Below are 14,863 nucleotides of genomic sequence, written 5' to 3'. Positions count from 1 at the left end.
ACTCCAGTCAGGCTTCCTAAGCAACCAACTGGACTGGTTTGCTAGGGTGGGTAGAGTGACGTTGGGTTAACCTCCTTGTGGTCACTGTAATGTGATTCTCGGTGGGGTGCGTGGCGAGTTGTGCGTGGATATCGTGGAGAATAGCGTGTGCTACATCTCCGCGGTAATGCACTCAACAAGCCACTTGATAAGATGCGCGGATCGATGGTCTCAGACGCGGAGGCAACTGAGATTCATCCTCCACCACCCGGATTGAGGCAAATCACTACGCCATCACGAGTACATAGAGCGCATTGGGAATTGGGCTTTCCAAGTTGGGGAGAAAAGGGGAGAAAAAAACACTTACAACTTTGGTCACTGGGGGCAGTGTTTCACATTTCAGTAAGCAAAAAGCGATTTTAGCTAAAGAAAAGTCAACCTACGATTTCACTGTGACAACAGTCTGGAAAAAAATAGTAGCATATCAATCCTTTTAGTTAGTTATTTTCCAACACTGGATGTCCCTCCCAAACAAATCAACAAACTGATATGAGAAAAATTGGATATTAAAAAGAAAGCAGACTGTGATAACAGTTTGTGTGATATTGGGAGTAGAATAATATCCACCGTCTCATATCCTCAGCAACATTCAGATCAGATCATATCTTTTGTTATTACAGCTTTTGTTGATGTTCAGTCTGTGATGTACGTAGCATTCGAATGGCGAGTGACACCACTGATGAGACTTTGACTAAAAGCAGATAATAATGATTATAGGGCTCAAAATATCAAAAGACAGCTTTGAGGAACAACTCAACAAAAAACCCTCATTTTAAGTCCCATTTGTCCTTCTTTCTCATCTTCTGACTGCTAATTAGATGAGGGTTATCCCATTTGTCAGGATAATGCGTTTTGAGAGAAAAAGGTGCCTTTACTCATCTTTTCTCATACAATTTGTTTACTAATCTAATGCAGTTTTAACCTGTTTTAAATTATATTATTTCTCTTCCAACGCTGGAGCTAGAAGACTTTATAATGGGAAGTAAGCAGGAGAGGACTGGGATTTTATTTTTGTTTGTTTACATAATTTAATTTCAAGGGAGTTGATGGGCCTGCTGACCTTCAGATGTCCTCTGGGATGGTCTTTGGTGCAGACAGGAGAGGGAAAGAGAGGGAGATGGGATTAGGTCAAAGGTCAGCTAAATGAAAGTGCTAGCTGCTCCATCTGTCAGACTGTTGGCTGTGCTCATGGTTGGCACCCTTCTCCAGTTCACCTCCTGTTGCCGAACACAACTGAGGCTTTTTACACATTGGCAACAAAACAAACCCACTGAACAACTCTGATACTCAACATACTTCACAAACATGCTTGGAGACCCAGCATTTTTTCCTTGGAGTTTCTGTAGCTTAAATACTAGAGCACATAACATCACGGTAATGGGTTGCCAGTGACCACACATACTGATAAAATGTACACCTTGACCTATTCTGTGCTTTGTCACTTTGGCTGTGTAAACATACACTAAATGGATATTTTGACCTTTGTGCCACATATTCCTTTTTTGACCATCTTGAGGTGTAATTTTCTTGGACCCCATGTCCATTTTTAAAAGAACCTCAACTCTTAAAAATGCATCTCGAGACACATTCGTTCCATTCTCTTGGTTTCACAAAATCTATCTGTTTTTTAGCACAAGAAAGCATTTGATCTGACCACCCAATAAAATGCATCGGCCTATAAAGACCTTAGACAGCAAGACAGTTCACTAGGGTTTGTAACAGAGCCATAAAATCAATGTATGAAAAAAGACAAAGCAGTGTGGATTTTCATGAATGTGATCAAATTAAAATGCAAATACATGTAGATTTCTTGCAATAATGGCAAATCATTAAATTAACATGAATATGGTGTTTTGTAGAACATAAAATTGGCTCAAATCTAGGGCCATTGTGTTGGGGATCACAGTACACACTGGACCAAGTGTGTTCATTACTTATAGTAACTGTGGCAGAACTGAATAATGTCTCAAAATGTTTCTTGGATAGAGGTTAATTATCATAGAAAACAGATGCCTTGAGCTTGAGCAGGCTGGAAGAATCACCAGAGCTGTTGTGCTGTAGTCACTTTTATTTGTTGCTCAGGGTCAACCAAGTTGTGTAACTACACAGTGCATGGACCTTTCCATGCCAAAATATCCATGTTCAAACAGCTAGGCAGGGTTATTGTATTATTGTATTAGTTTGAAATGTAGTTTTTATTTCTGTTTCATTTACAATTTGTACAAAAAGTCTTTGTTAGTTTTACTCTATGACTCTTAGTTTAGTTTTTCATGGTTTTGTATTTTTCCAGTATAGTTTAAAATGTTTAGATTGGTAGCCATAAAATAATGCATTAACTCAAATTATTTAAATATTATTTAAATATGCATTAATTCATATAATTTTAATTTGGCTATCCAGTAATATTTTTCATGTTTAATTAATTTAAATTACTTTTTTGCTTTGTTTAAGTTTTTCCCAATTATGCAAGTTTTATTCTGATTTAAGTTAGCAAACATGTTTTCAATTATTTTCAGTGAATGATAATAACAGTACACCTGTGCCCGTCAACCAACCTCAAAGCTTGAGGGGAAATGTTCCCAAAGAGGAACAGTGACAAAATAGTGTGGCGTACTGCGAGCTACCTGTCTGAGTGATTCTACACGGAGGACCATTTGTGACGGGTAGCGTGGAAATGATGTGACCGTGAGTGTTGAGGGAACATTAGAAATCACAGGTTATGCATAATCTTTCTGAATATGTGTCACCGTCTGAGAGTGTGAGGTAAATTGCTATGAAAACAAATTGCCCATTCATTTACACTAACCCTTGTCTACAGTACCGCAGAGTAATAGTTGAAGTTGGCATGGAAATATCTCTCAAGGCATATTAGCCTTCCTTAAGTTATTTTTTTTAATCTAACAATCCATTTTTATCATGAAATTGACTATTTAACACTATTAGAGTATTGAAACTTTACCTTAGCAATATGCTAATGCCAGACTCAGTTGGAATAAACTGTGAGAATTAGTCGAGTTTCTCATGCACTTTTAAATGTCACTTATGTGTATTTCTCATGAAAAAAAAATTCCCATTCATTTAGTATAACCTTGTTCTTCAGTCCCAGGGATTAATTGCTGAAATATGAGTGTGGCAATCAAATATTTTTATGTATTTTTTTTAATTTTTATTAAATTGCAGTGTTGATTACTAATAGCCTATTTTTATTCTGTAGTGAAAAAAAAAAAAAAAATTATGATTCATCCCATCTATCTATTCTCGTGTTCAATACAGTATTGAGACATTACCTTCCCTTACAAAAAAATCGAAACTAGCCGCAATCTTTCCGCAAATTTGTGAGAGATGCTGCCTTTGAAAAGCATATAAGTGTCACTTATGCAAAATTGCAATGAAAACAAATCTAATGTTGTGCTTATTAGAGTATTGACATGTTAGCTTAGCAACGTGCTAACTTTAGACTCAATTGGAATAAACTGTGAGAGTTGCTGCCTTTGAAAAGTGTTTCAAATTCATCACTTCTGCAAAATTGCTACAAAAACAAATGTAATTTACATTTACCCTCAGTCTACAGTACTGAGGAGTATCTGTTGAGCTATGACAGCGGCATGGAAATAGATCTCATACACGATTCATCTTCATGTTTTTTTCTAAATAGTGCGTTGGCAGAAAGGCAGAAGGGATAGAGTTCAGTAAATCTTTATCAACACTACACCACATTTGTATGTGTTTCTCCAGTTTATGGCAGATTATGACAAGTCCATGTGTCTTACTTCTAACGGCAGCACCTGAGCATATTCAACACACTGGAATATATATTGGCACAAACCAGCTCAAATCTTCAGCATCTAAGCTCGTCCATTCATCACTAATGGTCCTCTGATATTCCTGATGCCCCGGTCAATATAGCACCCTTCTAGCCCAAGCATTTATCAGCCCAGGCACCGGTTGGCACAGAGATGTGTGCATGATGGAGGGAGGCGGCTAAAACAGTAATTTAAGCCACTGTAATAGAGTGTCTTTTTTGGCTAGCTCTCAGAAGAGGGCATATCTGTCTGAGTCAAATGTGGCAACCCTTTATTTCCACCCTCAGTTGTCTGCTGGAAGGGAAAGTGATAATTAATGTGGTGAGTGTGTCTCTGAGTGCGAAAGAGGGTGGAAGTGTGTTTGCAAGTGCAAGAAATTGAGAGTTACGTGTGTGCAAGTGTGAGAAAGAGAGAGATATGGTTGATGTGAGAAATCGAGAATGTGAGCGATACAGAGAGGTATCTGGCAAAAATTACCATACACCAATGGTAAGGTACAATAGGTGTAGGATAGGATTGTGATCTTTCTTGGGTCTTGCCAGTAGTGTCTTGTCAGCCTTGGTGTCGTCATGTAACTCTGATGAAATGTAAATTTACATTTACATTTATTCATTTGGCAGACGCTTTTATCCAAAGCGACTTACAGTGCACTTATTACAGGGACAATCCCCCCAGAACAACCTGGAGTTAAGTATCTTACTCAAGGACACAATGGTGGTGACCGTCTGGTTACAAGTTATGTGCTTAGCCCACTACGCCACCACCACAGACCTTCAGATATATATATATACACTGGTGGCCAAAAATTTTGAATAATGTACGGACCTTGCTCTTATGGAAAGAAATTGCTACTTTAATTCACCAAAGTGACATTCAATTGATCACAATGCATAGTCAAGACATTAATAACATGAAAAAATATTACAATTTGAAAAAAATGAGTTCTCATCAAAAACTTCACCAGCAATGACAGCTTTACACATTCTTGACATTCCAGCTATCAGTTTGTCCAGATACTCAGGTGACATTTCTCCCCACACTTCCTGTAGCACTTGCCATAGATGTGGCTGTCTTGTCGGGCACTTCTCACACACCTTACAGTCTAGCTGATCCCACAAAAGCTCAAAGGGGTTAAGATCCATAACACTCTTTTCCAATTATCTGTTGTCCAATGTCTGCGTTTCTTTACCTACTCTAACCTTTTCTTTTTGATTTTCTCTTTCAAAAGTGTAATTTTCTTTACAATTCTTCCCATAAGGCCTACACCCATGAGTCTTAGCTTCACTGTTGTACATGAAACTGGTGTTGAGCTGGTATAATTCAATGAAGCTGTCAGCTGAGGACATGTGAGGTATCTTTTTCTCAAACTAGAGACTCTGATCTACTTATTACTTATTAATGCTATTCTGAGATGCGGGTTGGCACTGTTTTGGCGGCACAAGGGGGACCTACTCAATATTAGGTAGGTGGTTTTAATGCTGTGGTATATATATATATATATATATATATATATATATATATATATATGCTACAAATATCATGCATATACAGTACATATATAAACAATTAAATACACATGGTAAAACATAAATTAATGTGTTGTTGTAATGATATGAATATAGCACTGGGGCAGTGGTGGCTCAGCTGTTAAGGCTCTGGGTTACTGATCAGAAGGTCGTGGGTTCAAGCCCCAACACCACCAAGACACCACTGTTGGGCCCTTGAGCAAGGCCCTTGAACCTATCTGCTCCAGGGCCGTGATCATGGCTGACCCTGCACTCTGACCCCAGCTTAGCTGGGATATGTGAAAAATAAATAATTTCACCATGTATATGCAGAAATGTATGTATAATGTGTGACAATTGGTCAAATTAATTAAATTAATTAATATCACTCTTTTTTGTTTTTATTAGAATTATCCATACTGTCCTAACTTTTTTGGAATTGGGGTTCTACCTTGTTTTTAGACAAATATTTAGCCAGCATGTATCCTTTCCAGTCCCAGAACATTTTTCATCCAAGATGATAGAACAATGTTGATTAAATATATAGATTTAGTTAAAAACTTCAAAAATATTTCCATCTATTTAAAAATAGAGTATTTTGTTCAGTACTGTTGTGCTTTTTAGGGTATTGAGACATTAGCCTAGCAACATGCTAACATTAGATGCTAAAGAGTGCAGCTGAGTTGGAGTGAACTACTGGAGTGAACTGTGAGTGTATGCTTTTGCACTTCTCAGGAATTACTGCCTATGGATAGCTTTCAAATCAGTGCCTTGCGATGTTCTATTTTAGTTATAATGCAGAAAATTTAAGCAGTAAACAGTGATGTAGCTAATTTAGTTTTGGAACAGACATTTTGAGTTGAAAACTCAATTTTGAAAATGGATGTAACTGAACAAAGCTTTAGAGCTTGTTCATTTTTTAAACTTACAGTATAACCTTCAGAAGCTAAGCAGTCTCTTAGAGCTTGATATTCTAAAACAACCATCTCTCCATCTTACAAAATGGAATGTAAATCTCTCATAAGTGTCCCTGCCCACAATATCTGTTGTGCAGTAATATACCATGCATCAGTTTTGTGGCCTTAAGTGCAATCTGATACAATCTTTTCAGAACAGCCACTTCCTGTCACTAGATTCTCTTCCACAAAAGCCAATAAATGTCTATATTTAGTCATCAGCTATATGCTGGGCTGAAAAGTGGAGCACTATTGAACTACAGGAATGTACATTTGAACAGTTACAGATGTTTCAGCCAGCATGTTTACATGAAAACAACAGAATGTGTATAGTTAATAGGTTGATTGTTAGATATGATGCATGAATTCATTCACTGAGAACTGAGGCAGAGGGCATTGGGAAAAACAAAGGCATGCAAATAACAAAACTCATTTACTTGCTTATTTACAATTAGAATGAAAAGGAACATGTTCAGCTGCTGCCTGTTTTCGAAGCTCATTATTGTTCTGGACTGACATTGGAGGGTATAATATGCAAACAAAATATAATCAGAAATGGATCTAATTCGCTACCAGTGTTGGTTCTTAATCCACACAATCCATTCAGGGTTTACATAAAGTTAAACTCTGTCAACATAATTAAAATTCTGTTAACATTTTCTCACTATCCACTTTAATGTCAAAATTATGCAAAATGAATAGACCACACACCCAAGGTGAAATACAATTAAATGCAATTTATCCGAAAATGTATGTTTAGAGCGTTAAAAAAGCAGTTCACTCACGTGGGATTTTGTGCAGTTCATTCATGAACTTGTCTTTGACTTTGGAGAACATCTCATCTTTGGTCTCGTGGGGCCCGGGCCCTGCCACCTCTGTGCTGTTGCCCGGTACTTCAGGTGCCACGCTGGGCGCAGGGTTCCCCACCAAAGCCTCCCTTCGACTCATTGTTGAATGTGGCAGCCAGGCAAAAGCTAACAGAGAAAAGAGGATAAAAGCCTATTATTCATCTGGAATATTAATAAGAAATAACAGTTGCACATTCACAATTCTTTCAGTCTCTTTGTCTGTAGGTTAATACGTTTGAATTTTCATAATTCATTATTGGTCAATATTGGTCACTATCACAAAATAAACCCTAACAGGTAATCAGAACCTGGTCTTATATCACCTTGCAGGGGTTTATGATGCAATAATAACTCACTGAACGTACATATGCCATTGATTGCATGGCTACTTGCCAAATAAATAAATAGATGTATTCTAAATTCCCCGGGAGGACTTTTACTATGACACCTTTATTATGTATGGCACTAGATGATGGCAGTTTCTGCCATCCCGCTTTTGATTTTCACATTGTTTGCTCCGCTATTTCCTCAGGTGACACAACGACTGTGTGATGACATTGATGAGTAAGGGATGTTCATTGCTGTACACTTTTTTCTAAGAAGAGTTTATGTAAAGATTTGACTGATTCTCTGTCTCCTGTCACGCTTCTTGCCAGAGTCCCGTAGTGGATTAGCACTATTCCACCCACATAATTCATTAAAACTTTCCAGTCCCCCACAAGATGCAAATTACATATTGATTTTAGTTTATATTATTTTATGTAAGAAGAATAGGAGTGATTTGCAAGACTTGGAATTAGCATAGTTAAAGTAGGAAATAGGTTACCTGACACAGTTTTCAATTATGCAGTTTAGTAGTCATTACAGATAGCCACAAATGACCAATCATTAACAAGATCTTTGTCATAGGGCGCATCAGAGCCTGTCCACTTTTCAGCTACCTTGGTTCAGTAAATTCTATTCCCATTAATTTATAGGACAGGGAGGATTTGGGAGAACAACTTGATTGCTTTACTCGTAGTGCATCATGGGAGTAGTGGTCACTGGAGAGCTCTTTTGGCGTGCTTTATGCAATTCTATGATTGATGGATAAACCTCTGAGCTCACAGTAGGTCTGTCTTTAAAGCTTTATCCTGAAAAAATGCCCTATGGAAAAAATTAACAGGATTTTTTCCCATGGAAAGAACACTCTTCTGTTAATTTGGACAGTTGAAGAAGGTGGATAAAGATACAGTAGATGGAGCAAACAGGAAAATGGTGAGAATGAAGAAGACAAGAACACTAGTATGTAAGTGTCTAATTTAGTGTGCAAGGGAGGTGGAGAATGAAGTGTGACTTTACGTGAGGTCCTTCACTGCAGTATGTTCAGAACGACCAAGATATGAGGTGTGTTTAGCTGTTTAAACATCCTCCAATCCATCCATTTGTCTCTTCTAATCTCTAGCTTGCGTTTGCTCAGTCCTCTGTTCATTTACTCACTTGCCTGGTTATACTCTCTCAGTCACAACACTACAAGTGCAGTCAGTATCATATCGAATATAAGAATGCCCAGGGTCAGTGTGAGATAAGTTTGAGGTAGTTGATGGGAACGTCACTTGCCCAATTGGGCCAATGCAGCATTTATGCTGGCAATTCCAACCTGGCCTCATAGAATCACACCGCTTCAGTATACCTATGATTTTTAGGTGGCTTGCGGTAGTTTACTGGTGAAATTTACACTAGAACACCAGAACTAAACATGTCTTTGACATAGGGCCAATGAAAATGTTGCCATGCAATGTAAAAATCTGATCTACTGGCCTGAACGGGCTAGCAGGAAAAATCCTTATGGTTGAGCCCTGCCTACACTCTCTCTCTCAGGTACAATCCTGACCCCAGGAGGTCTGCTGAAGCTTGTAGTACGTGCTGATGAACATCTAGCAGATTGTGAGCTATTTTCTCCTCTAGAAAATGCCACCGCTAGCGTCACTGCCATTGCACCTACTCTATAATTACCACCATTGTCAATCACTCAGATGGAATAATGATAGATTGAGTGAATGCTGCAGGTATAATAGCCCAAAGTTTAGAGGAGTCAGAATGAAGTTGCAGCAAGTTAAATTAGGCTTTGTATGGGGTGGGAGGACCCACCTCCTTTCTCTGCAGGTGATTGGCTGGAAAGACTATGGAAACATTGGAGCTGTTGTTCTGCGTATGTTGTCAGCACTGTGGTCATGTCACTATGGTGACAGCAGGATTGATGGGCTATAGGTAGTATTGATTGTGTGGTTGGTTTGCTTTCAGTGTGTGTTAGTGTTCAAGGGCAAACTAGAGAAAACATTTGAAAAAAACAAACTGAAATGTAGCTTTGTGGTGTTTAGTCTGGCAAATGAAGTGTACATTTGATCTCTAACAGTGTCAGATAATCAGAATCCACTTCTTGTTCAAAGATATTTTAAAGAATTGCTTTTTGTTTCTGCAAAATATACATTTAGTATGTGCTGCGTAGAGAGCCATTTTCTATTCAATCATGTTAATATATCACTGACAATAAGCAATAAATAGTACCACTGTACTACCAAAAAAAACAACAAAAAAAAACAACAACAACAACATGTATTTACAAAGCTAAAGGAATTTGGCAAAATCTGGTCAAAAATTTCAATGGTCAAATCAATGTTGACCAAAAGGAAATTTTTGGATGCAAAAGGACATTTTTGGATGAACTCTTGCTGAACATTCGCCACTGATCATTTTTACGTGCAAATGTATTTTGAGGCAAACTTGCGGCAAATTGTCCATTGTTGCCAATTTTGGGGTTCACCACTACTGGTGAAGAGCTGCAAACTTCTGGCAAACAATTGCTGTGAATCACAAGCACATTTGCATGTGAAAATAATGAGTGGCAATGAAAAGTTTGCAGCTAATTTGAAGTTTGCCAGAACTCTAGATTATGTTGTAAGTGTCAAGTCAACATGAAATGGCATTTGCATTTTACTTCCATATTGGAATGAATTATTTTAATGAAATGGGATATTCAATGAGAAAAAAAGAAGAAGAGATTTAACTTTAAAACGTTTATTATTTTTTGTAAAAATTTTATTTACATCAGACAATAAATCATCAAATCAAGTGCCATTTGTAAAAAAATGCAGCTAGACCCTTTCCAAAGAACACACTTTTGACATTTTTGCAATTACTTTTAACCAACTGGTTAATCCAGATAACCGTTTATGAATAGTATGACATCATTTCCCCTTCAAGTTTATACAAGTGTCCTTGCCGAGTAACCACAGATGTAGTTAATTAACTATGGACATGTTCATTAACGTTTGAGAGCCAAAACATGTCTAAATACAAAATGTTGAACAATATACATATTGTTTTATCATTTCTAACCAAAACAAAGAAAGAAAAAAGAAAAAGTAATTTGTGACATGTTTTGCTTTAAAAGTGTACTTGTTATCATTCTTTAAAATAAATGCAACTTGATATAATGGAATTATATTTTTGTAAGTGTGCATTAAGTGCCAAAATACTTTTCAGGATACTGGATGTTGACCAACATCTGGTCAAGTAGAGGGCTAACTGACGCTAAGGACTTTAACACACCTAACACACCACAGACTCTATGGAGATGGATTTACATATGTACACAGCAGCAGCAGCTGTGTGGTCTGTTTGCACACAGGGGTGTAAAATGTAGTGGTCGACCGATATGGATTTTTATAATGGCTGATGCCGATATCCAGAGAGCAGGGTGACCGATCGGCCAATACAATGTCAATATATCAAACAATTTAATATAGAAAATAACAAACATAAATTGCTTAAAAAACATTAAAAATACACTCTTATTTAGCACTATATTAATTCAGTTTTACACAAAAATGTTTTTTTTTTAATTGTATTTTAAATGGTAGATAGCAGTTTCTTCTGATTTCTATTTAGTCATAACATTTTAGTAATTTATTTGCACATGAAGAAATTGTTAATATATTAGGAAGGAAACAACAGTACACACAGTAGTCCAGCAACCATGGGTGGCATGTACAAGTTAGCAATCACATTTACTCCAAAAATATTCAATCAAACCAATTGTACATACAGTACATAGTGAATAAGACATTTACTCATAGCACACGTGAAGTGCTTTTACCATGGGCTGCATCTGAAAATGTTGGCAACTGACTTGCTACCTTGCTTCCTAATCAGTTAATGGCTTAACTGACATCTGTTATGAATGAAAATAACTCGTAAGGAAACTGGTCTCAGAACAATTTGAAAAGCACCTTATTTTCATCGTACCTCCATATACAGGCTCCGGAGGCACATTTGCCTGGTTGCGGACACAGCCTTGAAGGTGCACTCATGCGGATACAGCTCGAGCAGCAATCTCCTGACCATTTAAACAGCCTGGATCACCTGTTTGGATTGTTACGGAGTGACCGGAGTGATGTAAATGAGAGGAGCTTTTATTCCTGAAGTTTTTTATTCTGGCTGATAGAAAATGCGCTTCATAGGAAAATATAAGATGAACGCTCGACGCTGGATTTTCATGAGGTTCGTGAATTACATCTTTTTAAACAAGATATCAGCATATTTACAAATGGTATATAATAGAAGTTTTATTGATATTTGCCTTTTATCATTGGAAAAGTTACAGGGAACTGTTTAGGAGAGGCTGATCGAATACATGCTATAGAGGTAAATGAGTTCCCTTACGAGGGAACTCGCGATGCGTCGATGACGCTTTGGGAACGCCTTTGCGTGAACGCCCCTGAAGCACGTATGTCAACTAGTCCAGTGGAATGAATGAACGCCACGGGCGGGTGACGTCATGACCAGGAAAGGATATAAGCACATCCGGTGCGTTACTCGCGCCAGCTTTTGTGCCTCAGCAAAGCGCTCTGTGTCAAAACTGTCTGTCTTATTTATTGTTGTCTGTCTCTCTTTATATTGATATTATGGCGAAACAACTATTTAAAGCCTGTGCTTCTCCTTGCCCTCGTTATATCACGGGTGGAGATACACATGAGCTTTGTGTAGTTTGTTTGGGAGTGGAGCATGCGATGTCAGCTTCGAGGGGCTGACTGTCACCATTGTGAGCGTCTGCCGCTCCGCATGCTCCGCTCCCGTCTGTCCGCATTTGAGGATGATGGACAGGCTCGCGAACCTCAGGGTTCTGGACCCGCGGCTGTCGAGGCAGCTCGGAGAAGGTTCACTGGGGGTTAGCAAATGGATCTCTCGAGGATCCATTGCTCTCTTGCCAGTGTCGAAGCCAGCTGCTTCTTCCGCCGGGAAGAGAGCCCGATGCTTCGGTGCTCTAGCTCTGAGGAGGTGGAGTTACTGAGCGTTTATGAGAGTGACACAAACACTAACACAATAGGGGGAGAGGATTCGCCTCCCTCTCCCCAGCATATGAGGAGCTTATTGAGGTGATAACTCATGCTGTTAATAAATTAAATGTTGACTGGCCAGCAGAAAATAGATACTCGTCCTAAAAGCAATTTAGACGAGCGTTTTCTCACATCTAATGTTTCATCTCAACCGGGCCCTTCCATTTTTCCGGATCTACATAGTGAGCTATGTAGATCATGGAATAAACCATATTCGTCTTTTTAACCTCTATGTTCACACATTTTCAAATATAAAGGGGCTGAAAGATTTTGGTTATGGGTCGATGCCCCCAGCTGAATAGACGCTCGCGAGCTATCTGTCTCCTGGGTCTGCATCGTCCCTGAAGGATCCCGTGTTGCCGAATAAACCACTAAAAACCACATCCAATTTAGTGGGTAAGGCTTATATGGCAGCAGGTCAAGCTGGAGCCTGTCTACACACGATGGCAGTGCTCCAAGCCTATCAAGCAGATCTGCTGGGGGATATCGATAGGAGTGAGGGAGTTAGTCCCGACGATATTCGAGAACTTCGTCGGGCTACAGATCTTTCTCTCAGAGCTACGAAGGAGACCGCCCGTGCTATTGGGCGGTCTATGGCAGCCCTCGTAGCTACTGAGAGACATATTTGGTTAAATCTTGCACAGATTAAAGATAAAGAGCGGGCTTTTCTTTTAGATGCCCCTGTGTCTCCCTCTGGTCTCTTCGGTGACTCTGTGAATACGGTTGTTGAAAGATTTCTAGAAAATATAAAACAATCTGAGGCTTTTAAAAAAATTCCTTCCTGGCGTGAGCATCCCCAGCCAAGCTCCTCGCACCATGTGCAACAGAAAATAAGTGTTGCGTCTCGTGCTCCCCCGAAATCTTGGGGACCGAGCCAACACTCTCAGCCGAAGTCGGCTAAGTCTATTCCGGATCTGAGGACTGTACTTACGGCTAAGAAGGCTTCGGCTCAAAAAAAAAAAAAAAGGTCCTGATGATATGCACGTCAGACCATCGAGGACAGCCCTAACTGAGGTGGAGCGGTTTACACCTCAGAATACAGTGCCCGCTCCACTTCGGGGTCCTCATGGGACCAGTCTGCCAACCCCGCCACCCTTGGTGCTTCGGGGCGCAGTGGTATCCAGCGGAAGTTCGGCGCAATGTCGACTCGACGTTGCGTCGGACGTGAGCCCTCTGAGGGGGGTCCAAAAACAGTCAGTTCGGTTGTTTCCTGCCAGTATGCTTCAGGTCGCCGAAGTGGCTGTTCCTTTAACAGGGTGGAGCGGTGTACACCTCAGAATACGGTGCCCGCTCCGCCTCGGGTCCTCATGGGACCAGTCTGCCAACCCCGCCACCCTTGGTGCTTCGGGGCGCAGTGGTATCCAGCGGAAGTTCGGCGCAATGTCGACTCGACGTTGCGTCGGACGCGAGCCCTCTGAGGGGGGTCCAAAAACAGTCAGTTCGGTTGTTTCCTGCCAATATGCTTCAGGTCGCCGAAGTGGCTGTTCCTTTAACAGGGTGCAGCAGTGTACACCTCAGAATACGGTGCCCGCTCCACTTCGGGGTCCTCATGGGACCAGTCTGCCAACCCCGCCACCCTTGGTGCTTCGGGGCGCAGTGGTATCCAGCGGAAGTTTGGCGCAATGTCGTCTCGACGTTGCGCCGGACGTGAGCCCTCTGAGGGGGGTTCAAAAACAGTCAGTTCGGTTGTTTCCTGCCAATATGCTTCAGGTCGCCGGAGTGGCTGTTCCTTTAACACCAGAGGCCAGTCTCGAGAGACTGGTACCCTTAGTACGGTCTAGCTCTGTCACCCCGCACGTTCACGAAGTGCGTAGATGCAGCTCTGGCCCCGCTCAGGCTGCAGGGCATACGCATTCTGAACTACATCGACGACTGGCTGATTCTGGCGGAATCAGAGCAGTCAGCGGTTCGGCATCGAGATGTCGTTCTCGCTCATATGAAGAAATTGGGGTTGAGACTCAATGCCAAGAAGAGTGTGCTTTCTCCATTACAGAGAACCACTTTCCTTGGTGTGGTATGGGATTCAGTCACAATGCGGGCCACACTATCGCCTGTTCGTGAACCCACTTCGTATGATCAAGATCATACGGCGGTGCATCCGCGCCTTGATTATATGGAGGAAACATTGGTTCCTGTCCCAGGGTCCGGTGCTGGGAGCTCTTTGCCATCGAGTTGCTATCTCAACAGACGCTTCTCTCACCGGCTGGGGAGCGGTAATGGAAGGCCGCTCAGCTCAGGGTCTGTGGAGGAACATCATCTCTCTTGGCACATAAATTGCCTGGAGATGATGGCCGTCTTCAATGCGTTGAGACATTTCCTCCCAGATCTGAGGGG

At 40.5% G+C, this 14,863-nt stretch overlaps 1 protein-coding gene across 3 annotated transcripts in view; it reads right to left on the bottom strand.

The window, feature by feature from the left end:
- The window catches only part of LOC127639027 (synaptotagmin-1-like), a 287,031-nt gene that overhangs the window by 47,035 nt on the left and 225,133 nt on the right, over positions 1-14,863 (bottom strand). For all 3 annotated transcript variants that reach the window (XM_052120840.1, XM_052120842.1, XM_052120841.1), the window contains one exon: positions 7,089-7,277. In XM_052120840.1, the coding sequence (XP_051976800.1) occupies positions 7,089-7,251 (163 nt within the window). In that variant the 5' untranslated portion in view covers positions 7,252-7,277. The remainder of the gene's footprint in view (positions 1-7,088; positions 7,278-14,863) is intronic.

This window comes from Xyrauchen texanus, chromosome 47 (genome assembly GCF_025860055.1).
Source record: "Xyrauchen texanus isolate HMW12.3.18 chromosome 47, RBS_HiC_50CHRs, whole genome shotgun sequence".
Classification (NCBI taxonomy): domain Eukaryota; kingdom Metazoa; phylum Chordata; class Actinopteri; order Cypriniformes; family Catostomidae; genus Xyrauchen; species Xyrauchen texanus.
This window is presented reverse-complemented; position numbering and strand designations above follow the sequence as displayed.